This window comes from Alternaria infectoria (genome assembly GCF_024043175.1).
Source record: "Alternaria infectoria strain BMP 0036 chromosome Unknown scaffold_1, whole genome shotgun sequence".
NCBI classification, from domain to species: domain Eukaryota; kingdom Fungi; phylum Ascomycota; class Dothideomycetes; order Pleosporales; family Pleosporaceae; genus Alternaria; species Alternaria infectoria.
Genome location: NW_026250690.1, coordinates 515864 through 531359, shown reverse-complemented (window position 1 = coordinate 531359; position 15496 = coordinate 515864). Strand labels below are relative to the sequence as shown.

The window sequence follows — 15496 nt, the reverse complement described above, 5'->3', positions numbered from 1 at the left end:
TGCCTTTTCTGCGCATCGACAGTTTAGTAGCGAGTGTTATATAGATCAAGGTAACTCACCGACAAGGATAGAATGCACCTTTGACTCAGAATATAATCTGGTCTTGGTACGAGCTGATCGTTGAGATGACTCCATCTTTTCTATCACAATCTTCGTACATCACTGGTGAAAAGCTCAAGCATCGTCTTGTTACCCAATACGCCATAATAGTATTTTCAAAACCCCATATCCTACAGAAACGCCGAGTTATGCAAAAGTGCCGTAACGGCCGTCGCGGTCATACTATAACCAAACGCTATCATTACAAGTCATAATACGTACTTTGAAGAGAAAAGTCGCTACAAAATCAGGCACACTCCCACTGAGCGAAAACACACCACCTCGCGCTTCGGTCGGCAAGTACCAGGCCTCGCCATGTACCCTTCTCTCCAATCTTGATGATCGTCTCCCAAGCCGTACCGTCGGCATCGTTGGTACTGCTCATGTGCTCCGTCTTTCTCGTCAGGCGGATAATCTTGCCAGAAGGTGTTTGTACGGCTAGCTTAGCGGGTTTGTTGCTCCTACTGTCTGCTGATCCGGAAGAACTTTGAGATGGGTTTGTGTAGTTGGAACCAGTAGCTGAGATGCTCTGCATGCTCATAGCAGAAGCAGGACGGGCAAAGGGATTTGGCGACGCTCGGCCATGCATCGCAGGACTGGGTTCGGGCGACTTTGTGAGGGATGATGGATGCTGGCGCACGCAAAAGACGAAAGTGTTGTTTAGAGCCAAATTGGCGCACTGTGGCTGAGCGACGTATAGGTCGTTTCGTTGGGCATGGGGCGTAGGATGCAGTGTCAAGAATGAGTACGGAGGATTGGTGCCGGTATGGGTCATTGGAAGGCCGATTGCCAGATTGTGAGGGTTCATCTTGTTTGAGTGCTGGAAAACGTTAGTATGCATGTATTGACAGTGTCTTAAAACAAACTTACCATGAGTCCCCGAGGTCCTGCATAGATTTTTAGGACACCCTGACCTCCATCACCCGGTAGAAGAGCCTTGACGGTGTATCTCTTCTGGCCGCCGTACCATTCAGCTTGCGCCAATGCCGGCTTTTTGACAATTTCACCGCTTTCGAAAAAGTCGCCGTCCATGTCTTGTGAGTAGGATCTTGCCTCGACTTCCGCAACACATTCTACGTCTTCCGGCACGTCAATATACACGTGACCCATCTCGAGGTTATCCAAATTGAGAAGGCTAGTGTCAAAGTTGACCATATTGAGACCGTGACGGAAATAAGCCGGTGTTGCGCAAGGCAGAGCCATCAGCACCTCGTGAGGCTGTGGAGGGCAAATGTGTTGCTGTTCGGGCAGGAGCGGAACATGAGAATAGCAAATCTCCATGGGACGAGCGAGGAAGTACCACGTCTCCGCCACGGATGATCCCGCCGTTGAGTAGTGGACTCGCTTTGGATTTGTAGGCCCAGCAAGCGAGCAGTCCATGATACGCCACTCGCCCTCAACGATGACAGCGTTCCAGAAGTGATTCGGTCGGGCAACGCTTTCCAGATCCAGAGGTTCGCCAGGCGTCTTCAAATAGCCACGAACAACTTCAGCATGCATTCCAACAGAAGCGCACATCTCTGCCACAACCATGGCGATCTCTTGAGAGCATCCACGCTTGCCCTGAATCACATGCTTCGGGTCCATCTCGCCTTCGAAGTCGTCCTCCCACGCGATACGTTCGCTGACCCAGGTAAAGATGGCCCGTAATCGTTGCATATCGCTCCGGTAGGGTCGGCACACGTATGCCTGAGCCAAGGTCGCTGGGTTAGTTCCAAGAGGAACGCTGTTGATGAACCGCGTGCTTTTGTCAACATGGCCAAGACTGCAGGCTGCAAAATCGGTAGGCTCGGTGATGGGAAGGCCGTCGAGACCCTCGTCTCCTTCCGCTGACTCGTACAAGATCTCAATCGGGTTCAAGACGGGAATATCCATCATTTGGCATCTTTCGGCTCGCTCCGCACGCTCATTCTTGCTGAGAGAGTTGGATCGGTTGACGTCACGGCGGACTTGTACCCAATCCACCGTCCCCAGGCCTGTATCTCTAGAGGGGTTTGCCGTGTGGGTCGCTTTACCTCCTTCGATACCTGTTGCTTCATTGCTGTCCATCCGGCTTGCGGCGCGACTGGTTGCACGACCCGCTGCTCGGCTAGCAGCCCGGGATCCTGGCCTGCTTATCGTGTCGATGGTGCTACGAGCATTTGCCGCCTGAGTCTTCGCCGTGTCTATCATCTTGCGGAAGAAGCCGCTGCGCTTCGTCTTCAAGGGCTGTCTCAGTCCACCAAGCGGATCCGGGTCGTCTGTTGCTGGTGTGCTGACCTCAGCTTGCTGGTTATCACTGGAACCAGGTCGTGGCTGCGAAGCGTGGCTGGAGTGATATGTGACACCAGTAAAGGGCGTCTCTGGTCGTCCATCGTCGAAGCCGTATCCCTTCCCAGCTGTGTCCTTCGTGTTCATTACGCTCTTCGGTCGGTCTTTGCCGAACTTCTTGCGGTAGTAGCTTCCGGCGCTTGTAGCACTCATGTTCGTCGCAGAGTGTCCAGACATCAAGCTGCGATCAGTGCTGCTGCTGGTATGGGTCGTAGTCGTAGAGTTCGTTTTGCTCGTAAATGTTCGTCCAAGGGCATTACGTCCCATGTTGTAAGCAGATTTGCGGTGATTAAGCAGTTTCGAGCCCTTCCGTTGAATCTCTGGGTCAGTGTCTGCCCGCGAGGATCCAGGCCTCTGATGGGAGCTTTTCAATGGTACAGTTGGTCCTTCATCCTCGCCAATGAAAAGTTCACCGTTCCTGGCTTGTTCCTGCTGTTTCATTCGCCTCAGACGACTCTCCATGCGCTTCATGTAGTTGTTGACATCTGGCAGGCCTTCCTCTTCATCCTCATCACCCTGGTCCATCGCGGACTGTGCCCTGACCTTCTTCGCTGACTCTTGGTACACTTGATCGAATGCCTCTGGAGACCACGGGTTGGCTGGAGTTGGAGAGTCTTCTGGCGATTCGTTACTGTTCGACGTTGTCATATCCTGCAGAGACGTCATAACATCGTCCATCGCTGCCGTGAGCGGGGAAGGTGTGAAGTGGCCTGCACGTGTTCTTGGGTCAGGCGAGGGCGGTTCGGGTGTGATGAAACCGTTGTGGGAAGGAGGCGCGGGAGATGGAGCTCTGCTGGGGTCGTAAGCAACACGATGCGGTGGTGGTGGAGGAGGCGGTGGAGAGCCAACGTCTCCTTCAAATTCGTCATCGTAAGGCGCAGGCGATGGGCCGCGGCTGTGATCGTCGTAATCGAGTTGGTGTTGGTAAGGAGATGGCGATGGGCCTCGGTCGTATGCGCGGTATTGGATCGAGGGGGCTGGTGAGGCAGCGCGCGAACGCTCACCAAACGATGGGGCTGGCGAAGGACCACGGTCGTATGCTCTGTACTGGAACGAGGGCGCGGGAGAAACAGCTCTCGAGTGCTGCTGGTAGTGAACTGGGGGTGCTGGTGAGGCTGCGCGGTATAGATCCTGACTTTGTCGTGGAGGAATTGGCGACGCTGCCCGGTAATAGTCTTGATGTTGTCTCGGGGGTGCTGGCGAAGCTGTTCGGTATAGGTCTTGTATCTGTTGTGGGGGAGCTGGAGATGCGGCTCTCGCGTAGTTGCGATGTTGTATGGGAGGTGCAGGTGACACTCCACGAGACTGGTATTGATATTGGGCTGGAGGTGCGGCAGCCTGTGGCGGGATGTACGAGCCGCGTCGGATGGGAGGTGCTGGCGAGACGGCGCGAGGTTGGTAGCGGTATTCGGCGGGTGGTGCGGGAGAGGGTGCGCGTGCGTGCGAGCCGTGTCGTGAGGGTGGTGCTGGCGATACAGCTCGTGCTACAGGCGTCCTCTTGGAGGCAGGTCGCGGTGACACTGCGCGCAGGTTCGATTGTTTTCTTGTCGACGTGGCGGGGGACGGGCTGTCTCGGCTCTCGATAGACGACCTCTTCATCGACGAGTAGGGAGACTTGGTCTTGACACTGCCGTTCGGTGAGTTGATGCCGCCGGCCTTGAGCCTCTCTCGCGCCGCTGCAGCTGGATTCGGGGCGCCTGCAGCCGCATAGGCCGTGAAGGGCTTCCTGAACATGCTCTTCTGCTTCTGTGGCGCGGGCTTCGGCTGTTCCTGGGCACTGTTCTGCCTCGACATGCTTCCACCGCTGCCGTTGCGCGCCCATGGCTGGTAGTCTTCGCTGAGTAGTTCGACGAAGTTGGATGGGAACAGGCCGACCATGCGCCTGTCGCGCTTCAACCGGCCCATCCACCAGGCCCCATCGCCGGCATTGAGGACTTCAATCAGGTCGCCTTCTATGAATCCGAGGTCGCGTTTAGTCTAGCATGGCGTCAGTCAAGATGCAGCAGCAAGAAGCTTCCGTCTGAACTCACCTCGCCTCCCCATGAATAGACAGCTTTGCACCAGCAGGGAAAGCGCACTGGAAGCGCCTGGCCGACTGCCATGTTGGGTATTATGTGGATGTTGTATTACACAGTACTTGGTGTTGACCGGCAACTTGTTCGGGGCATGCACGGCGGGTGGATGACATGCGTCGATTAGAATAGTGAGAGGCGGCGTCGATTAGGAGTGGGACGCGCAAAATGCTCCAGCGAAAGACAGATGTCGATGGTAGCAATGGGAGAGAGTAGTTCTCTGTGGTCACGCCCCGATTGATAGCGGGGATGTGGTATGGTAAAGCTAAGCAGGGCCTATCGCAACCTGACGTCCCGTCTTGGTTGGGTAAACACGATTCAGCGACCGCTCCCCGGGCAACCGCGACCCGCACTGGCCAGGCTGCGGCCCACTTCGCCTACCACGTCACACAATCTTCAACTCTACACCGCGACATTCGCTTCATCTTGCGCACTCGCCCTGCATAACTGACGTTGTTTCGCATGTAGTTGCGCACAATTCGCGATGCTGCATCTTCATTATGCATTGGGCCGCTATAGAACTACTGCGCTGGCGCTCTCGAACAGATGTTCCCACCATCGGGCATCTCTACCCAGCCATCTTGTTGTTGTACGCTAATGTGAACAGACCTCTAGCCCTTCTACTAACAGCGGTCTAACGGCAGTAGGCGCGCGCGACTTGTCGCCTTGCCTGCGCTCGGGTCACCAGCTGAGTATACAAGGCTGGCTGATCACGATCCACAATATGTCGACCAAATGCCAAGCCTCACACCCCATCGCCATCATCACGGAAATCAAGGAACATCGAATTGAGGTAAACGCATTGTGATTTTGTCAAAAGCTACTGAGATCGAGCGCTATGAATGCGGGCAAAGGTAGAAAGTAAGCACCACTAGGGCGTGCAATGTGTAAAAAAAGACCGATTCCTCCTCAACTTGACTGCCTGATGGAACACCAGTGAGCGAAACGAGTCGCTTACTGTCCGTTCCAAAGCTTGGGGCCGGGCATGGGGTAAGACTTGGGGTTGTTCCTGGGACTGTGTTAGTATGTCTGGCACGAGAATTCCGTACGGTTGGGATGAACTTACCACTTGTTGAAGGCAATACCGGCGTCGTTGGCCTTGTAAAGACCGGGGATCTTGACTGTGGGGGACAGCTTGCCGGTACCAGAAGACTCAATCTTCAGCTGGAAGCACTCCATGTAGAACTGAGCCTTGCCAACGTGGCCCTCGTGGATGGCGATGTGCTCAACGCGGACAAGGTACTCGCCAGCAGGGATGCTCTTCTGGATGGTCCACTCAAGGCGGTCCTTTTGCCAGCTGTCCCAGGCAGTGTCGACACCGGGCTGGCTGGGGTTGATGAGGCCGCTCTCCATGACCTTGGTCCAGTCACCGCTGCCATCGTAGTTGGCGACGCTGCTAGGGGCCTTGGAGATGTAGACGAAGCCCGGGCCGGGGTGCTCGATCTTCTCGTTGAATGCGAGCTTGAAGCCAATCTTGTCACCGGCCTTGACGGTGTAGGTGGGAACACCTCCAGCCTTGGCTCCCTTGTTGCACCTCAGGTCGGGGGAGTTGACGATGTCGGCGGTGAACGAGGGCATGTAGGAGTTGGTGTTCTTGCGGGTGTAAGCATAGTCACCACCAATGGCCTGGTTGTTGACCATGAGGCGGTTGAAGATGTAGTGCGCATCGACCGTCAAGGGCGCAAGAAGAGAGAGGATGATCGAGGCCTTCATGTTGATGGTAAAGAATGAATATGTTCAAAAGAAGTGAATGTAAAAAGTTGGAAGCGAATGTACTGGTTGGTATCGAATGCTGGATGATTGCGATGATTTTTACAACACGGTAACCACTGCGATACTTATACAAACCAGTTTCCCAGCGTGGTTCACCGCATCGTTCCGCTCCATTGGAGGGATATCCATTTTTCGGTCCCTAAATTTCATCAACACCCATTCTCTTCATCTAATCTACACGGCGCCACCCCACCCCCAAGGCGTCATAAGCCATCCTAAGCCCATAGTACCCAGTCGCATAGAACGATTCTTTTGTTCTAGTCTCACTTTAGATGAAAACAGGAGTCCCAACCACACGTTGAAACCTATTTAAGCGGTGGAAGCGCCGTGCCAAGCCTCGACACTACCAACACAACCACAGCGGAAACCGCTGTCGCCAAGATCTGGGGTGATCATGCGTTTCACGTTTTGAATCTCTGGCACCTTGGCGAATATGCACCAAAAGAAACCGCCGATATTGGAATTCTCCTATTCGTTCCGCGGATGCCACCCGGGCTGTGTAGGGATCCACTACCCGCGATGCGAATCCGATTTCACGATAGCAATGGTCCGTCGGCTGCCGATATTGGTCATCGTAGCGTTCGGGCCACGGTCTGGACTTCCGACTGTTCTGAACGAGATTGGTGGTGAGGCGGAAGCCTAGCTTCACACACTCGCACACACCACATGTCAACGGGAACGGAACGTCCAAGCCGCCGTGAACCTTGAAATTTCCTCCGCTCGCAAGGATGCCTGGTAGACAGGTGACAGCCTCCTTGTCAATTGCAATACCGCTAGATGCCAAGGCTGCGTTGTCGTACAGGATCGGCCGCACAACTTCTGGAAACAGATCAATATAGTCGTGCGGTGGCGTTGGACAATTAGAGTAGGTGGCACGCCCTGTTTCTCCTCGCTGACCCACGAGTCGATGCATGATTGCAGACCGCTCCATCTGGAATTCTGAGAGTAACAGATTCTCACGCAGGTACGCTCTCACTACTTTCTACACTGACGATTTTTGTCGTTAAGCATCGAAATACTCACGATCATAGGTACCGTCACTCAATAAGCCCACGCGTCTTCCGATCATGGCACCAGTCCAGACGATGGAGTACTCGCGATCGAACAAATCCATATAGCACTAGTAGGCTACGATAACGTCCCCCACCTGTTACATTCTCCTCGTAACTTGTCGATGCTGTTGAGAATGCTATTCAGCATCTTCTCCCCCTCGCTAATCTTCACAGACAGCTTTGCAAGCATGACACCGAGCTCAGGGCCGTAGCACTGCCTCACATCTCCCTCCGTCGCGCTCAACAGAAACCGATCGACCTCTCGATCGAATGCCGGATCGTTACGCATAAACTCTACAAACTCGAAGACCCGGTCTCGAATCTTGGGTGGAAATGCTCCGATGCATAGTTTAGTCCTGCACATCGGGCACGATACATCCATCTCTTTATCGTTGACAGCTAGCGTGTCGATCCAAGCCTGAAGGCATTGCTCGCCTATGTAATGGCCACAGATCATCTTCACAGCTGGCTCCACATCATCTCGTCCAATCTGATCGGAGAAGCTGCGTCCGCATATCTCACACTCTTCGAAACCAGCCTCTACTGCTTCGTCCGTGGCGCGTTCCGTGAAGCCTTGGACGTGCTTCATATCCCCCATAGTCATACCGATATCCATAATATTAGCCGAAGGTTCACCCAAAGATTTCCATTCGAGGATAGTCAGATGGCCGATATGCAAGAACAAGGCGGACCATTCCTTGGATGAGGGTAGACATATGAGCTCATGTTCACATGGGGCCAGCATCCACTTCTTGTCTTGTGGGAGAGTCAGACACTGCTTAGCTGGATCGTCTTGCCAAGTCCCCTGGCGTATGTAGCGTGGATAACCTCGGGCAGGGAATGTATCCAGGTTCCTCTCGGCCTTTTTCATCAGCCACAGTATGCGCGCGATCACAAATGTACGTCCGGTGCATTCCATATCGTGATCCGGAGGGGCTGGAATGTATGCAGTAGTATCGTAATCCGGTAGGGCAAATAGCTCCTTCCCCTCTTTGGCGTATCTGAGCTTACGCTCGAGGCTGTGAAGTTGTCGTAATGACTTTAGATATCTGTCGATGAGAGCTTTGTTCCACTTCTCTTGTAGGAAAAGGATTGAACGGGGCTCTGTTAGATCCATTAGGATTGTCGTCTTCAATTTATGAATGTGGACGTCGCAAATCTGGATCGCGTTGGTAAACTGGTCGAGTATCTTGACGACATCTTCATATACAGACTTCAGCTGTGGCTGTGTCATTCCCTCGATGTTTGTTCGTTCGAGAAGGCGCTCGACTCCTGTATGTATCTTCTTACACTCATCAAATAGATTGCTTTTTAGAACCCGCATAGATGCCTCACTTTCGTCTGCTGCTTTGAGGGACATTGCTGATTGTCCGTTCGTATGTACGGTTGAGGGTGGGTTTGGTGATCTGTGAGGAAGTCACTCCGAGGCACTGTTATTATACAGCAGATCTATCCCCAAGTAAATAGGCAGCAGTAGCAAACGATGGGGACTGAATCACTGTACCGTCTGTTCAATGACAATGTCAGCATTTTCCCAGTCGTCAGTCCTTCGAGGCGTAATTATACATTCACCTTACAGCAAACCACCCATATTTCAGCTGAACTTCACTCTCTTCGTCGCATGCTCCTTTGCAACCAACACCTCTTCCTCGAGGGTTTCACTTCAAACCAATCATCCCAGCTACATTGAGACTCACCAACGACGAAATGGCACACCAAAACGAATTAAAAGAAATTGAGCTCCAAGTCCCTGACCACTTCAAGGCCTGCGAAGCCCTCCTTATGCAGATCGACACCTTCCCCGAGGAATTCCTCAACGGTAAGTTGACCCCCGAAAACTTTCCTTCAGTTTGTCAGCGTAGCGCCAAGCTACTCGAAGATATGAAGGCTGCTCTGAGTGAAGCCAGGACCAAGGTCTCGGTGGAGAACAAGCATATGTGGGTAGAGCATTGGACTTGGATGCAGCTGTATGAGGAGGGCGTGGCGACTATGGAGCAAATCAACAACAAGCTACATGGTCCCGACAGGCGGGAGATGATATTGACGCAATTGATAGTTGTACGTGAGTCTGCAGACAGAACGACAGAGCTTCTAAAGCGCATGATGGCGGCGATGGATCAGAGGGAGAAGGAAGCTGCTTTGGCGCCGGTTCTGCGAGACGACAATTGATGTATGCTATTGCTTTATCAACTGAGCTCGTACTGGTAGTTGGCTAGATAGCGTGAAGTAGAGTTCTGACAAATCCAAAGTTCGGATCGTGACGATTGCGGAACCTTCATATCGCGGTGAATATACTCCGCAAACGTGCGTGACATGATGACCCAGGTACCATTGACAAATTGTTTCTAATCGTGTTCTTGGTGGGTGCGGTGTAATGACGAAGTCTTCACTTCAATCGTTCACTGATCATGAATATTGATTGTGGCGAAAGCGATCTCCCTCAGCCAGAGGCACAAATCCTTTTAACGTACCTCTGCAAATCAATATATACCCGGCTCGATACGACCGAAACTCCCAAAGCCCACAAACAGCCTTGGTACTGCCAAAAACCTTGCTCGTTCTCTAGACTACATCTCAGCACGTCGGGAGGCTGAACACCGCCATCAACCATGGACCCCAGGATAGTCATGATGATGCGACAGATGCAGCTGGAAATGCAGATGAGAGCGCAGTTGGAAGAAGCGCAAATGCAGGGCATGCCGCTAAGACAACGCCTGCAAATGGCGGAACAGCTGCGCATGAGAGCGACGATGATGATGGGAGCTCAGCGCGAGCAAATGATGGAGGCGCAACAAGAACAGGTAATCATGGCCGCATATCGCCAACAGATGATGGCAGAGCAGATGCGCATGGCTGGCGGTGGTGCAGGAGGGCCGATGCCACCGGGCGGCATGCCTTTCCCACGTGGCCCAATGTTTTTCCCAGGAGGCATGGGCGGGCCGGGACCCGATCCTCGAAATCATCCGCGAGCTGAATCTCCGGACAATACTTCGGATTCCGACCGGCCTCACGACGCTGGACCTGGTGGAGGGTCGCCAAGATACGCTGGTGTTCGAAATGGACGACCGGGAGTTGTGTATGGAGATTGGGAGGTTGAGGAAGTAGAGGATGAGAAGTAGAGAGGGTTGCGGGCATCGGCAATGCTGTTCGCAAAGGTCTGCGCGTCGCAGTCTAACGTACTTCGCAGGGGCAGATTGGTGTAACATATTGACCCGAGGCTTGAACGTATATGAGATCCTGATGATACCTAGGTAGCTCATACACTCTTCATAAAGTTTTACCGGTGCAATTGTGTACGGCCATACCTGCGCAATCGGCCCCCATGCATATGACAATTGAAAACTTAGAACTGGCGACAGAGCTTGAAAATAGTGCACGAGTCTTTGGTCTTCCGCAGTGCTTCAAGTCGAAATCCATGGTTGCGGTCTCATTAAGCTCTGGGGGTGGGCTTTGCCGCGCCGCGAAGGATCAAAGGCTGTGACGATTACTGATACTTAGGTGCCGCTGTGCCGTGGTAAAGTCGAGGAGTCAGAAGAAAAGCACGAGAGCAGTGCCTGCGACCAGGTCGCGATAGCTCATGTTTCTACCCACTGTTCTTATTCCCATGTGGAAAGTAAATCGCGAAAGATCATTGTGACTGGTGTCGAACGACAGGTGGTACTGGAGGGGAGGATGGAATGCGCAAGGGGTTTGTAATCGTAAGTGGGGCCGCCGCCTTCTCCGCTTCCCAAAGAAGGAACAACCACCGCAAGCGGGCAGAATTGCCGATCTGGTACATCATCCCACAAGCTTACCTATCACCTATGTAGCCGACGCGATTATATAGCATTGAAATGAGGGCGATGCCATACATGACATCTCTGATACATTCTGATATCTAAAATGCATTCCGCGAACGGCCACACCAATGGTCACCAGCCACCAATCGGACCTCGGCTATTCTCCGTCAAGCAACCACCATCACTGGACGAGTTCAAGAAACTTACAACGGAGTCTGTTCCCTGCCACTACCCACTAGCAAGCAAAATCGAAGCGAATGTACCGATATATGATCTGCCCGACTATGCTTCGCTCTCTTCAGAACAGCGTTCAGCATTACAGGATGAGTTTTACCACATCCTACTTTCCGGACCAGGCGTGTTCGTCACCAAAGGTCTCTGCAAAGACATGTCTCTTCTCCAAAACGTAAACAACGTGTATGCAAACATCATTGCAGAAGAGAAGAAAGTGGCCGGCAAACGCGGCGACCACTTTGCTGGAGCCGGCGCGAACGATCGCATCTGGAACTCCGTTTCGAAACACTGCCAAAGAGACCCGGAGTCATTCGTGCAGTACTACGCGAATCCATGGCTGCCTTTGATATCTGGAGCCTGGCTCGGCCCGCATCACCGCCTCACAGCACAAGTCAACATTGTGAAGCCAGGCGCGAAGGCCCAGATTTCGCACAGAGACTACCACATTGGCTTCCAGGATAACGAGTCTTGTGCCAAGTTTCCGAAGGCGATGCAAGTCGCGTCGCAGTTCCTAACGCTGCAAGGAGCTGTCGCACACTCAGATATGCCAGTGGAGAGCGGGCCCACGCGATTGCTGCCGTTCAGCCAGAAGTTTGAAGAAGGATACATGGCATACCGCCTGCCTGAGTTTCAAGACTACTTCCTTGAGAAATATGTATCTGTGCCACTGGAGATGGGGGACGGTCTCTTCTTCAATCCAGCGCTGTTCCATGCCGCAGGTCAGAATGACTCGGCCGATGTCATGCGTTCTGCCAATCTGCTTCAGATCTCATCAGCCTTTGGTAAGCCGATGGAATCTATCGACACGCACGCACTTGTTGAAAAGACCTGGGAGGAATTATTGGTAATGTATGAACAGCATGGCCTAAGCGATGAGCTCAAAGCACTCGTCAGCGTTGTCGCTGAAGGATACCCTTTCCCTACCAATCTTGATAGAAGGGTACCTGAGACGGCTGGCATGGCACCCGAGAGCGAGCAGGATGTTCTGGTGAAGTCGCTCAAGGCCAACTCTAAGAAGCAAACAGTGTTGGACACGTTGACGAGGATGCGAGAGGAGTCGAAGGCTTGATGCTCTATTGTGCGTTCTCGCTGAGTGGTTCACATAGATGCGCGACATCACGTTCCAGCAACAATGTCTAAAATGTCAAATCTATCAAACGCTGCACACTATTCCCTTGTGACACTGTACTTTCCATTCCGCAGACCCTGGCGTTAACGAGCGTCAACGGTCACAGCAAACACCGGGAAGCTGCTTTAGTTTGTCGACACGTCTCGCTCCTCCAACGCCTGCTACTAAACCCAAGACGTAAAAATCATGACCTTCCCCATAGCGACCCTCCTTCATCCCGTCGTATCACAAGCCCTGGCCGACGCCGAGCAAAAAGCGAAAAACGGTATCCTGGAGACTCTACCCGGACACCGAAGCATGGCCTTACGACCCGAAGAGAATACCAGCGGCCCTCTCGTAGTCATCACACCTACGTCTCCTATAGTATCGGAACAACCCGGGCTACATTCACCACCATATCCGTCTACAAGCCCAACAAGCGACGCACACACATCTACTTCCATAGCCCTCACGCCAGACGCCGAATTCCTCCGCATCGAGGCCGAACTGGCAAACTGTCAACTGACGCGCGAAGCGCTACAAAGACGCGAATCCGCACTCAAAGAACGCAAAGCAGAAATCGTACGGGAAACCAAAATGCGGCTTGACAAGGAAGTGCGAGATTTGACGGCACAGGATCAAGAAGAGATCGATCAAGGACTGTTCATGCGCGATGTGCAGCGGAGAGTGGAAACGAAGTTGAAGGGGACAGAAAGAGAAGATGAAGCTTCACCGGAGAAAGTGGACAAAGCAGAGCCAGTGGAAGAGAAGAAAGCCGTACCTATCAGTGCGCCAGAGCGGAGGAGACTTGCGCGTCTTGCACTGTTGAAGCAAGACCCTAGGCTAGGAAGATGACATTGGTATGGATGCTTAGCTACGTCTCCCGCGCCCATGTGCTCACAATACTAGTAATGTCACACTGATATGCTGGTTCTCTCATACACACATCTCCCCTAATACGCCGCTTAATCAAGGGTAAAGTTCTCCGCGATCTCTGGGGAAAGCCTGCCCATCCTCTCCGCTGTGATACTGTCAACCTTGAGGATCGGGTCGAGTTTGTATGTGAGCCACAGTATCTTCATGTTGAGACAGGTCATTGCGCGGGCTTGTACCGAGACTTCGCCTATTTTATGTTAGCAAGAATGAGGGATATAGCGGAAGTGCCTCACGTCGGTGATCTGCAGCAGTGTTCTCGATGATCTTGTTTAGATCCATGATCTCGTCTTGCAGCTTCGTAAGTTGCTGACTGTAGTGATAGTCTGCATCGCGCTGTGCTGTGGTGGGTGCGACTGGGTGCCTTGGAGAGGACATTGTGTGCGGACGGGTGTTTTTGGTTGGACAAATTTGGGAAAAGATTCGAATGTATTGCGCTGACGTTGCAGCGGTCTATCGTGTCGCATCAAAGACTCATATACCACTTCGAAGTCATGCGCTAACACCGACACGAGGGCGGCAGAGGCTAGACACAATGTGAAGCCTGGATGATAGATCACACAAACTCTCTTTTTCCGCTGTACTGAATGACATGCTTGTGGGTGATGTTATGATGTTTGGACGTGCTTCAAGTGTAGCATTGCTGGCCGAGTAGCGTTTGCTCCATACTGGAATGCTCGCGTATTGATCAGTGTGCCGTTCAGCTATGCAAACACCTTCACCCTTCCATATCGCCAAGTACGCATATATCCTCTTGCCATAGTTGTCATCGACAACTCCCATCACTCTACCACACTGCTTGCGCGACAAGGCTTGACATATACCCAGCGCCTAAGCATCACTCACTCCTCACCCTACCCATTCCCAATCTACCACATCAAACCATCACACTCAAGTCACCAAGCATGTCACACAACACCCCCGATAACCTCCTCAAGCTTGCCGCCGACCTGAACAAACTCGGTGGAGAACTCTGCGCCATCGGCGGCAAGCTAGCGACAGCAGCCACAACCCTGGAGCAAGAAGCCGCAAATGTTGCTCTTGCCAATGCGCAACGATGGGGCGTCGATGTACAGGTATGCGTTCGCTAGAAACGGGTTATCACAGTCAGAGTACGGTTGATACTGACAGCATGCGTAGGTCGCTGTGAGAGCTGGTCCGCACGGTCAGTGGGTGGGCCAAGGGAACGAGATCGTGGTTAACGGAGTGAAGAAGTAGTGGTAGTGCTGAGTGAGATATGCGGAGGGAGCCACGGCATGCATGTGGAAGGCGCGGGATTGAACATCAGTCAGGCGCGACGGTGCGCACCGAGCTGTGACGACGTGCGAAAGGAGAAGCGAAGAGCAGTGACAACATTCCTTGTAGATCAGTGTAACATTATTCTCATTCCAAGATTCTCTGTCCCCTTTACAACCATCGTGATGTTGCATAGGAGCGAACGCAGATTGTGGGTAAGACTTCTCCCCGCTTGTCGGTGACATTACCCCTCTTCATATCTTGGGGTTTAGCGCTGCAGAGATTTATCAGATCATCAGATAAGATGCGACACCGGACGCCCGATCAGCCACTCATAGCTCAAGACCAGCTCCGAACCATCTCCAGCCTATATCGCTCATGTAAACTTAATGTTGTACGCGTAGACATATGCGACGCGACTGGCTGCTTTGGAACCAGAAATGGCGGTCTGTCTTCGGAGGACGGATGCCCAGGTTCGGCGGTGGTGTGATTGCGCCCATGCCCGGGGGTTGACGAGCCAAGCTGCGGAGCTGGGCACGGGCGGACGTTCATTCGGTATAATCCTGAAAAACTCATTTACGGAGAGCGGAGATCTGAGGGTCGTCACATGCAGGCAGATATATGAATTGAAAGAGTATCATTTGACCCGTAGTTGGGTTCGTTGAAACGTGTAATCATTAGTCTAATTCCGGGCTGCAGTAGCCATGCGGTATGATACAAAATGCAAGAAAGTGAAGAGTGTGTAACCGTCCACTCGTCGTTATTCATAGCGACCGTCAAAACCCTCAAGTTGTGTTCTCGTTACGGATGAACGAACATGCGAAACAGGATACAGACACTCTCGCATATCAACGCCGCGGATTGCTGGCGGAACCGCTAAAGGTGGGGTATCTGGCAAAG

General features: G+C 52.7%; 9 protein-coding genes across 9 annotated transcripts; 5 read left to right on the top strand and 4 right to left on the bottom strand.

Annotated features, from left to right (window-relative positions):
- Window positions 1–346: 346 nt before the first annotated feature.
- Window positions 347–4511, bottom strand: J4E92_000202 (uncharacterized protein; the record flags this gene model as incomplete). The annotated part of the gene is made up of 3 exons (XM_051491621.1): window positions 347–919; window positions 970–4386; window positions 4440–4511. 3 exons carry the CDS (start codon window positions 4509–4511, stop codon window positions 347–349), a joined length of 4062 nt encoding a protein of 1353 aa, XP_051357133.1.
- Window positions 4512–5435: 924 nt separating this feature from the next.
- J4E92_000201 (uncharacterized protein) lies at window positions 5436–6194 on the bottom strand (the record flags this gene model as incomplete). The annotated part of the gene is made up of 2 exons (XM_051491620.1): window positions 5436–5490; window positions 5548–6194. The coding sequence occupies 2 exons, from the start codon at window positions 6192–6194 to the stop codon at window positions 5436–5438; spliced, it is 702 nt and encodes a 233-aa protein (XP_051357132.1).
- A 1188-nt stretch (window positions 6195–7382) lies between these two features.
- On the bottom strand, window positions 7383–8666 carry J4E92_000200 (uncharacterized protein; the record flags this gene model as incomplete). The annotated part of the gene is made up of 1 exon (XM_051491619.1): window positions 7383–8666. The coding sequence occupies one exon, from the start codon at window positions 8664–8666 to the stop codon at window positions 7383–7385; it is 1284 nt and encodes a 427-aa protein (XP_051357131.1).
- Window positions 8667–9013: 347 nt separating this feature from the next.
- On the top strand, window positions 9014–9475 carry J4E92_000199 (uncharacterized protein; the record flags this gene model as incomplete). The annotated part of the gene is made up of 1 exon (XM_051491618.1): window positions 9014–9475. The coding sequence occupies one exon, from the start codon at window positions 9014–9016 to the stop codon at window positions 9473–9475; it is 462 nt and encodes a 153-aa protein (XP_051357130.1).
- A 440-nt stretch (window positions 9476–9915) lies between these two features.
- On the top strand, window positions 9916–10425 carry J4E92_000198 (uncharacterized protein; the record flags this gene model as incomplete). The annotated part of the gene is made up of 1 exon (XM_051491617.1): window positions 9916–10425. One exon carries the CDS (start codon window positions 9916–9918, stop codon window positions 10423–10425), a length of 510 nt encoding a protein of 169 aa, XP_051357129.1.
- A 763-nt stretch (window positions 10426–11188) lies between these two features.
- On the top strand, window positions 11189–12388 carry J4E92_000197 (uncharacterized protein; the record flags this gene model as incomplete). Its single annotated transcript, XM_051491616.1, has 1 exon — window positions 11189–12388. The coding sequence occupies one exon, from the start codon at window positions 11189–11191 to the stop codon at window positions 12386–12388; it is 1200 nt and encodes a 399-aa protein (XP_051357128.1).
- Window positions 12389–12634: 246 nt separating this feature from the next.
- J4E92_000196 (uncharacterized protein) lies at window positions 12635–13282 on the top strand (the record flags this gene model as incomplete). The annotated part of the gene is made up of 1 exon (XM_051491615.1): window positions 12635–13282. One exon carries the CDS (start codon window positions 12635–12637, stop codon window positions 13280–13282), a length of 648 nt encoding a protein of 215 aa, XP_051357127.1.
- Window positions 13283–13392: 110 nt separating this feature from the next.
- Window positions 13393–13738, bottom strand: J4E92_000195 (uncharacterized protein; the record flags this gene model as incomplete). The annotated part of the gene is made up of 2 exons (XM_051491614.1): window positions 13393–13550; window positions 13597–13738. 2 exons carry the CDS (start codon window positions 13736–13738, stop codon window positions 13393–13395), a joined length of 300 nt encoding a protein of 99 aa, XP_051357126.1.
- Window positions 13739–14265: 527 nt separating this feature from the next.
- Window positions 14266–14578, top strand: J4E92_000194 (uncharacterized protein; the record flags this gene model as incomplete). The annotated part of the gene is made up of 2 exons (XM_051491613.1): window positions 14266–14436; window positions 14501–14578. 2 exons carry the CDS (start codon window positions 14266–14268, stop codon window positions 14576–14578), a joined length of 249 nt encoding a protein of 82 aa, XP_051357125.1.
- Window positions 14579–15496: the final 918 nt, after the last annotated feature.